Source organism: Rattus norvegicus, chromosome 17, assembly GCF_021556685.1.
Source record: "Rattus norvegicus strain SHRSP/BbbUtx chromosome 17, alternate assembly SHRSP_T2T, whole genome shotgun sequence".
Taxonomy (NCBI): domain Eukaryota; kingdom Metazoa; phylum Chordata; class Mammalia; order Rodentia; family Muridae; genus Rattus; species Rattus norvegicus.
This window is the reverse complement of record NC_141550.1, coordinates 18,334,528-18,345,000: the sequence shown is the minus strand read 5'-3', so window position 1 is coordinate 18,345,000 and position 10,473 is coordinate 18,334,528. Positions and strand designations below refer to the sequence as shown.

The window sequence follows — 10,473 nt, the reverse complement described above, 5'->3', positions numbered from 1 at the left end:
ATTGGGAGGGACACCTGCTGGTGTGGGGGAGAAGTCCTCTTCAGCCTCAGCTGCAGGAATGTGAGGCAGCTGGTCTCATGCATCCACAATCAAAAAGCAAAGCATGCTAAATGCTCACATTCAGCTCACCTTCTCTGTTTCTTACAGTCTAGGATCCCAGCCTAGGGAATGGTGCCACCCACAGTTCTTCCCATCTCCAATAACCTAAGAATCTTAGAATGGGCTAGGATGTGGTGATATGTTCTGATTGGTATGTTAATTAAGTGAACCAAAGGGGGCTTTTGATTGCTAGGCTTCAATCCTTTGATGGCCAGACTTGGTAGTTAGCCTCAAAAGGAGGGAGTAGCCAAATAAGAAGAAAGACTTTGGTGGCTAGCTTTAGGAATGTAAACTAATGGTTTTTAGCAGGGCACGGGGAATGGGGGAGAAGGGCAAGGCCTGTCAGAGCCTTGCTCACCATGCTTGAGTTGGCCAGAGTCCTTTCAAAGACTTTGTAGCATGTTGGATGGTCTGTATCTAGAACCATAAGCCAAAATAAACTTCCTTCTTGAAGTTTCTTTTACCAGGGTGTTTAATCACACCAAGGAAAGAGTAGAATGTCATTTGACATTCTTACAATATTGCTACGATTCAGTACAATTTGGAGCATGGTAAATATCTGATTGTATTTGAATATACTAAAAAACCTCTCAGCAATGAAGGGGAAGGGCTTTTTTTTTCCAACTATGGGTGTCTCTGGGGAACAACAAAGAAACCATGTCAAAAGACAGGAGAGCGATTCCAGTGGAGGAAAACATACGGAAACACTCCGTTGCTAAGTGATGCCTCCTTAAGGGAAATGCAGTAACGTCTTGATGCTAACACTGGTGGGAATACAATTTCAACTTACTTATGTTAGCGAGCCAGTCACCAGAGGTGAATGAATTCTGACTTCTATCTAACAAGAGAATGCACAGGTTGGTTAGGAAGAAATCCATCTGTTTTATGGACAATGATGGGCTTGACTTTTGATATCATTAAGTGAGTTAAAAGTAAATTTTGATGTAATTTAGGACAGGATAGTGTAGGGTAGAACAGGATAATGTAGGATAGAACAGGATAATGTAGGATAGGATAGGATAGGATAGGATAGGATAGGATAGGATAGGATAGGATAGGATAGGATAGGATAGGACAGGGCAGGGCAGGGCAGGACAGGACAAGAAGCATGAATAGAACACTCTCAAAAGTCCTTTATGCCACAGTTCACAAGTATACCACAATTATTTTCCTCTACGGTATTAAACCCTCATGTTCCAGTATAAGCCAGGCTTATAACAGGCCAGAGCAGCAACACACAGCCCTGTTTGTTTTATAATCCAATGTCCTGGTTTTTAACCTGACGTCGGAGTCAGTCACTCAGAAAGACTTTTAAACCCCCGGGACCCAGATCTCGCCTTGAACTAGTGCCTGAGGACAGGACATAGCTTCCATGCTTTCAGATTCTTCTAGATGACTCCATGGGCAGCCCAGCCTGAGAACAACTCCCATGGCCATAAGCCTGCACATGAAACTGAGTTCATCACCAGGTGAGAATGGCTGAAGCATTTGTAATTGTACTCCACAACCCTTTCTTGTAAAAGAGATTGCTAAAAGATTCCTGAGAAAACATTTTCAAGAAAGAAAAGGCACTGAGATTGTCCCCCTCCCCCCCCCCCCCAAAAAAATCTCAGAAGTGAAGAGGAGGAGATATGAGTGCTGTGGTCAGGGATGAAGCCTTGTCCAGCTTGTATAAGCTTAAGTGTGTGACAGCACATACCTTGTACAGTTGGTGGAAAGTTGGGGACTAAAATAAAAAGATCACAGCTAAAATAGAATGATGGACGGAGTCATATAAAATCCGAGACGCTACCCTGTTCATACTTTAAAGTATTTTTAGAAAGCCTCATAATTGACTAAAAATCTACCCAAGGAACCAAGGGAAATACAGAGGGAATCATTTCAAAATGGACACCAATGCCAGCAGTTATCATGATGCAATGAATCCAGTCAAACACTCAAATAGTGCCTCTTCCCTGCTCTGGGGAATTCCAGCTTTGTTGGTTTTTGTTTTTCTGAGGCAGAATCTGGTTGCATAGCCTAACATCGCTCAAACTTGTCATCTTCCTGGGTCAGCTGACCAAGCGCTGGGTTTACAGATGGATGCCACCACGCCTAGCTGGGAGGAAATGAACACGTGTTATGAGCAGCTAGAATGAGTGTGAGAACTCTTGAAAAGACGTATGGTGTGGGGCACTGGCATTCACAAACACAGGGGAACTCTGGACATAGGTTTGTCCTCCCCTGGCCCTCTACTCATCCTTCCAAGCATTTTGCGTTGAAGTATAAAAGAATAGAGGATGGACGTGAGGTGCCTTTGTTAACACTAATCTGGGAGCCTCTTAGGAGGCCAGTCTCTCCCGACTTGTCCATGGAATACCTGTGCCCACCACAGCACCCCCCCTTTACCTATTTCCCCCTACTTTATCACTTTTGAGGTCCTCTCTGGATAAACAGTTTTCAAGCACGTTTGTGCTTTGAACTGAAGCCCCCTGAGAAGGCCACACCCGTTGTCTTGAAGAATTAGTGGGCCCCAGGTTCAGTGAGAGACCCTGTGTGCCAGCTAGTTTCATGACATCTTGACACAGGCGAAAGTCACCTGAGGGGAGAGAACTTCAATAAAGAAAAACGCCTCCGTAATACTTGGCTGTCGGCAATCTTGTAGGGCATTTTCTCAATTAGTGATTGATGGAGGAGGGCTCAATTCATTGTGCGTGGTGTCACCCTGGGGTGGCAGTCCTGGGTTCTATATAAAAGCCAACTGAATAAGACATGAGGAGCAAGCCAAAAACTAGCTTCTCCTTGTCCTCTGCAACGGGAGGGGGGTGGGGGATGGGGGGGGGAGCCTCGAGGTCCCTGCCCTGCTTGAGTTCCTGCCCTGACTCCCTTTAGTGAGGAACAGTGCTGTGGAAGGGTAATGAAAATTAACCCTTTCCTCCCCAGCGGCCTTTGGTTGTGGTGCAATAATAACCCTAACTAATGCACCCTGCCTCAATAAATAAAATACAAAGAAATAGAGTGAGACACCCAGCATCCACCTCTGGCTTCCGCATGTGCACACATGCATACACATGCATTCCTGCACACAAACATGCGCACACACAAGCACACTCACACACACACAGAGAGAGGGAACCAGTAAGACGCCGAGTATCCACTCAGAAAAGCAATCTTCCAGGTATTTTAAAGCATTACAACGAGACCTGACATGACCACACTGTACGTGTGCATAGGCTGTATGTGACTGGGTCAATGTGTGTGGTGGTAGAGATCAACATTTGCATGGACGCATGTCTGGCTTTCATGAATTCCCGGGTGTTACTGCCTTCAGGTGGCTTTGATCTCAAACTCCCACCCCCGTGCCTCTTAGCATACCCTGGCTGCTTTTCACCAACTCGGTGAATTATTGACTAATTCCCCCTGTCTGGTCAAAGTTTATTGTCATCTCTGTTTCTGGACCGGGTCACCTTGGAGACAGTTCAGGAATCCACATTGCAGCAGCGTCTCTAACATTATGTGCCGAGCCTCGTGGAGAGGTATGGAGGAAGGTGGTTGAGTTAGGACTCAAATAATGTGCCAGTGATCACAGTGACCTGCCTCACTGAGGGCTGGAGGCCAAAGGACAGGAATGGCCATGTCTGTGGCAGGGAGCTTTGGCCTGTTCTGTGCAAGAGACTTCCTTAGGAAGCATAACCAAGGTGGGTTCATTTGCAGGTCAAGAGCTAAATTAGGAAAGCCCTAAGGAACATGAACAGAAGCAAGACAGACCTGCACACGTTAGCGTGGGCAAAAATGCAATTCATCTCTTAGTACCTAATGCTGCGCTCAGGGTTGTCAGTCTTCTGATGCTATTCCCGGTGAACGCAACTTAAGTGATAGCTTTTCTAGACTTCAAGGTAATTGAGATTTAGCGACATCTCCGTGCACCATATGAACACCATTAAGTAACCTGTGAATGCCATGGTTTCGAAGATTCTGCCTACCCGAACTCATTTGTAAAAAATACAAATCCGGGGCTGGGGATTTAGCTCAGTGGTAGAGCACTTACCTAGGAAGCGCAAGGCCCTGGGTTCGGTCCCCAGCTCCGAAAAAAAGAACCAAAAAAAAAAAAAAAATACAAATCTGTTTATAGGGTTCTTTTTATTCTGTGTTCTTTGTCTGTTTTGAAGCAAGGTCTCATGTCACCCAGGCTGGCCTTGAACTCACTCTTTAGCCAAGGATGATCTCACGGCTTCCACCTTCTGCGAGCTGGGGTCAGAGCCATGCACCGCCATGCCTGATTTATACAGTAGTGGCGATTAAACCAAGATCTTTAGTCATGCTAGGCAAGCACTCTACGAAGTGAGCTACCCCCTAAAGCCAGATTGCTATGGTGGCGGCTTTAGCATAATATATCGAACTCAAGAAAGAGCAAGGGTCTCAGGGGCAGAGTCCACATTTCAAACAGGGGCAGAGGGTGAAACATAGGCATTGTTTCGGGATGGTCACAGGAAAAATCCTTCCCAGTCAGAAAACCCAAACTGCTGGCAGTTTTATTGACTCACAGTTTCTGTCAAGATTCAGACTGCTTGGAGACGTCTGGCTTGCCGTTCCCTCATTGACTCTTGGGCTACCATTTTCTTTTAGTCTTCTGCAGGCAGACATCGCAAATAATGGTATGTTCCTCTTTCCAGCAAGTGGCGTTTGCCAGCAGGAAGCTTAAGAACCAGATACTACATAAAATCTTCCCGATGGTTGAAAAGAGCCACGAGTTCAGTGAGAGTTTTCCTTTTTAAAGACCTCCTGAGATGGAGCTGGAGGACTGGCTTGTTGGTTGAGAGCACTGGCTACACATCCAGAGGTCCTGAGTTCAATTCTTAGACCCACTCTTCATAGCCATTTGTAACTCTAATTCCCGGAGACCCAGCACGCTCTTCTATTCTCTTTGGGTACTATATACATGTAGTACATACAAGCAGGCAAAACACCCATAATAAAATGAAAACGACTTTAAAGACTTCCTAGGGATCCTAGATCTTAAAAATGGAAATATCATGATTGTCATGATTGTATCTGCTTCACCACTTCCTGTTCTGGGTTGTCATCTGCTCCCGGTGGTCTTCCTGTCTGCACATAACGCTGTGATAATTCTGCCAGTGATTCTGATCTTCCGAGTTGCCCTTGAAAGCAAACACTGGCCTCACTGAAAAGAAGCTGCCTTTGCTAAGTGGAAATTACAGGCTTTCCCCTCTCTTGAAAGCAAATAAGAACAAAACCGGATCCCGTGAAAGGCTGTTAGTCTGCGTTGATGAGGATGTCAAGCTCACAGAGTGTATTAGCCACTTGTAGACCATCACTTTGGGGATCCAAAGACAAGCCTGAGTTCTCTACTGTGTTACATGGCCTCTCTTTGCCTGCCTGGTTTATTTTCCTGATGAGTCAGTCTTTAGGAAAGTATCATAAATATTAATAGCTCTGGTGTCTTTAAAGAAAAATCTCTCTAGAGATTACCCAGAACAACATATTGGTTCATTTTATAGTGAAGACTTGGGAGTTCATTAAACACTCCCCCCAGTCATAATAAATCTATATACACTGACCTAGGAAGATGTCCATATTCAATGAAGAAAGCGAACATGGGCAGTGTGTGCTGTACAATCCTATTTAGATCTTGTATTACAGATGCCGTGCATATGTATGCTTGCATATGTATGCCTTTTACCACCTCCTCATTGCTGGATAACAAACACATGCCATCCTGTCTTGCTTTTTTTATTTGGATTTGGGGAGTGGGGGATGTCAATCTTTGGTCCTCGTAATTGTGAAGCAAAAATATTACTGACTAGACCATCTCTCTAGCCTTTGCAAAGTTTCTGATAGATAGATGGATTCCCAATTATCTTTCCAGTGTGTGTGTGTGTGTGTGTGTGTGTGTGTGTGTGTGTGTGATGCATTACAGAGAATATCCAGAAAGACAGAGCACATTCTTTAAAAGGAGGAGCTGTGGAGATGGCTTAGCCAGGAAAACAATCCCTGAGGGCCTGAATTTGGCTCCCCAGAGCCCACATAAAGCTGGACACGGTCATTCACGTCTACATAATCCCAGCTCTCTGACAGCTAAAGGGAAAGTGGAGACAGGTGGATCCCATGCACCTCTAGGGCCAGCAATCCTGCATAAGCGGTAGTAACTAAGTATTCTCAGAAGCACAGTGGAGGGCAAGGCCAGCCATCTGAGGTTAACGTCAGACCTTCATCTATGTACCATAGGATGAACATACTTGCACCCACGGGAAGGGGGGGAGGGAGAGAGATTTAGAAACTAGGTTCCCATTGAAGGGTCGGATTGGGGTGGTCGAGGAGAGGTTTAGGAGGGTGTTCGTGTATTGTTTTAATTTCCCATTGTAAATGCATGCTATGTTTGCTGTATTTCTAGAGAACAATGCATATTAAAACTTTGCAGCCCTTTAATATAATTTTATTGTAATTTTATTATAATTTTACTTTCCATAACGAGATAAGTCGCTATCCCTGTTCTGAACTGCTGAAAGAGTAGTCATTCATATAAAAATGGGAATTTTTTTTTTTTTTTACTATTGCCAAACACCAATGGCAGAGCCCAGGAAAGCGTTGTTGCTCAATAACAGCTAACAATCCCTCTCCATCATAAGATCAAAAAGTAATAAAAGCTAATCTCTAGCCAAGCGAAAATAATTTGTAAAACATGGAATATTATGAAATCAATTGCTTATTGAAGATTATAGAATGACCAATCAAACAACCTGAATTTCTTACACTGAGCCAGACTTTCACACCCCCATCTCCATATTTCCGTTTAGTTTTCAGCCTTGAGATCTCTCTCATGAGTCCTCTGCAGCTGGCTTCATAGAACGCATTCTCGGCCTTTGTCCTAATAGCTAATAGCCTGGTGTTTTTAAGGCATGAAATACATTTTACCACTGACACTTCTGTGGTTGGGCCACCAAGATGTTTGTGTCTCAGTAGATAAAGGTACAGATGCCTTCATATCCATGCCCTTTTACACACACACACACACACACACACACACACACACACACACGCACGTAATAGTAATAATAATAATAATAATAACAAAGTAAGCCTGATCTTAACAGATTTCAAGTTTTTATTGCATTTATCTACCAGTTGAAAGTTTATATTTTGAAACGTGCATTTTAAACTGTTTCTCGCCCCCGTCCCTCTCCCAGGCCAAGGCAATAAGTCACTTCTCCATTAAAAACGAAATGTCTTCCTCCAGGTGGGCACTACAGAGAAGCCACTGAGAAAGCCACCAGCCAGACTGAAAAAGCTTAAGGTGAAAAAGGAGGTGAAGGATTTCACAATCCAAGACCTAGAAGAAAAGATGCAGGCGGCAGAGGAGCGCCGAAAGGTATGAGCCGTGGGTGCTGACTCTGAGGAGCCGACTGCTGGCTCGAATGAGCATGCGCCAGACCTTGCCTATCAGCAGCCTGAGACAGAATGTGGGCGTGGTATTCTGCATTTCAACGACCTGTGTGCTGCTCGCACTGGACACATTGCTCCCCACCCCTTAAAATTACTTTTGAGTTGTGTGGGAATGAAGCAGCACCATGAACTCGGTTGAAAATTGTTATTCCTTCTATATGGCCCAAATAAATACTATTCATTATTCTGAATTAAGTCAAGTTTGGGAAACTTACCATTGGGGTTGGAGGAAGGAAGACAACCAGGGCAGGGATGGGCATTGAGCTAAGAGTGGGTTCTGAAGACCATCAGATCAGCTCCTGCAGTTTTGAGCGCCTGAACCCACAACCGGAAGCCCACCTTTCCTCAGGAAACATAGCTTTAGTCTGGTGTCCTTCGTATCTGCCTCCCAAGTTGGCAGCCCTGGGAACAAGGACTAGACTAGGAAGCCTACGAGGGCAAGCCCTGTGTTTTTGTCTCTTTCAACACGGGTTCCCCAGCAACCATCTGTTCCAAGATCGAGCAGTCCAACAAGAAAAACCAAAGTGCTCGTGACAAGCAATATGAACGGAACATGTACAAATCCAAGCCACCAGGGTCCTTTTCATTCTTTAATATTACTTTTCAGACAAAAAAGGAAGAAATAAGAAAAAGGCTACGGAGTGACCGGCTTCTGCCTACCTCTAACCCTTCGGATGAAACTGAGCTGGGCAGAGTGGAGGTTCCTTTTACAAAAGGCCTTCCAGCTGTGAGTGCCCCTGCTCTGGAGAAGTCCTATACACAGGAAGGAGAGCCACTAAAGAGGAAGAAGAGCGAAAGTGATGTGGCCCAGATGAACCGGAACTACTCCTGCACAGGTTTGGAGCTCGTGGAGTCAGACATGTATTATAACCAAGAGGACAACATATTCTAATACGCCAATTTAAAAATCATTTCACAAAGTGGTCCATACTTTCCAGTAGGTCTTAGTGTGTCTCACTGTCTTTAAAAAAAAATGACTATGTCTCTACTTGTAAAGACTTCTGCCCTGGGTTTAGGGATGGTTCTGTGAGCATCAGGGGATGGATTTTAGTTGAGTGAATTAAAGGCTGTACTTTTAAAAAAAGGGGGGGGGGTTGCTTCAGAATGGCTTCCAGCACTAGAGATCTTAGATTCGGAAGTCCCTGCCAGCTTACCTGAATTATGTTTGTGCCAAAAGAAATTCTCCCTTTTCGTTTCTGACCTTGGCCATGCGGGATGAGTCCTTCACCACGAAATGCATAGATGTGTATTCCATGTTGTTTTAATTTTCTGCGTGTTTCTTCTGTTTTAATTCTCTGCTGTTTGAGAATAAAGAAGTGCCTTGAGGTTGGCTCAATTATCTACATCATTTAAGGATTCTGAATCCAGTGGTCAAGGTAATGTCAAGTGGGAGGGGTGGGGATGGCGCCATCCCTCAGGTGAGCTGCCCTGGCTCACCCTTTCCATGGGAAACAAAGGAAAACAAAGTAACAGAATTGTCTACAGTACTACTCATTATTCATGCTGAAGGAGAAAAACTCTGATTAGGGGAAGAGTAGGAGGAGCTCCAGGGGCTGAAGATCCACCCCATGCTTCTGCTTTTCCCTCAGGCTCTCTGAGCTCAGGAACCTCCTGCATTCATCTTACTAGAATTATGTCTTGGGTCTCCCCCACCCCTTAATCACCTACATCCAGTCAAGAACCCGATCTTCCAAGTTTACATTCTGAAGATCTGGTCCATCCATTTTTTCACATGTTTCTCCTGGTCCCTACCTTATCCATCACCATCCAACAGTTTTCCCAGCCTCTACACAACCAAGGTCTGTTTTAAGACCTCTGTTCCGCCATTTCTGGCCCCTACACCTAAACTGTTAAAATAAAAATACATATTGCCTGTGTCTGTGGCTCGTTTGGATAGTGAAGTCCATTCCTAACTGGAAGATCACTGGTTTGCTTCTGCTCTTGGGCTGGCGTTGTAGCCTCGTTTGAAGAGTGCTTGTCTGGTATACACCAATCCAGGATTCCATCCGCAGCATTACACAAACCAGGCATGGTAATACATCCCCATAACTGAGCATCTGGACAGTGGAAACAAGAGGATCAGAAGTTCACGGTCGACTTCTGCTACATAATAAATTCAAGGTTAGCCTGGGCTACATGAGACTACCAAACAAACAAAGCAGGCTCTGAATTGCTGGTAAGGTACTTAGACTTTACATTTTACCCAAATTGGACTTCTCCTAGTTCCTTGGAATCAAAACACACACACAACACACACACACACACACACACACACACACACACACACACACGCCTATTGGTATGTGCATATGCATACCTTATGTTCCTTTTCCCTTTATGGCTATTGAATGTCTGTGTACTGGCTGGTTCTGTGTGTCAACTTGACACAAGTTGGAGTTATCACAGAGAAAGGAGCCTCCCTTGAGGAATTGCCTCCATGAGATCCAGCTGTAAGGCATTTTCTCAATTAGTGATGAAAGGTGGGAGGGCCCATTGTGGGTGGTGCCATCCCTGGGCTGCTATTCCTAGGTTCTATAAGAAAGCAAGCTAAGCAAGTCAGGGGAAGCAAGCCAGAAAGTAACATCCCTCCATGGCCTCTGCATCAGCTCCTGCCTCCAAGTTCCTGCCCCATGTGAGTTCCAGTCCTGACTTCCTTTGGTGATGAACAGCAATGTGGAAGTGTAAGCTGAATAAACCCTTTCCTTCCTAACTTGCTTCTTGGTCATGATGTTTTGTGCAGGAATAGAAACCCTGACTAAGACAGTCTTCCTGATTCTCTTGTGTCATCTCAGAGGTCACTTTCTCAACCCCTGCTCAGTTCTTGACCATCTCTCTTTGTCTCTCACTTTCACACTTATCATTCTATGTAGAAATGGGCCCCGGCAGATGTCTATCTTTGACAGTAGATTATTTTCAGTTCCTGCAAGGCAGAGC

General features: G+C 44.8%; 1 protein-coding gene across 1 annotated transcript in view; it reads left to right on the top strand.

Annotated features, from left to right (window-relative positions):
* Stmnd1 (stathmin domain containing 1) overlaps positions 1–8,864 on the top strand; it is a 26,213-nt gene extending 17,349 nt beyond the window's left edge. The window contains 2 exon segments of the mRNA NM_001432343.1: positions 7,334–7,465; positions 8,147–8,864. Of these exon segments, the coding sequence (NP_001419272.1) occupies positions 7,334–7,465; positions 8,147–8,431 (417 nt within the window). The 3' untranslated portion in view covers positions 8,432–8,864.
* The last annotated feature ends 1,609 nt before the right edge of the window (positions 8,865–10,473 follow it).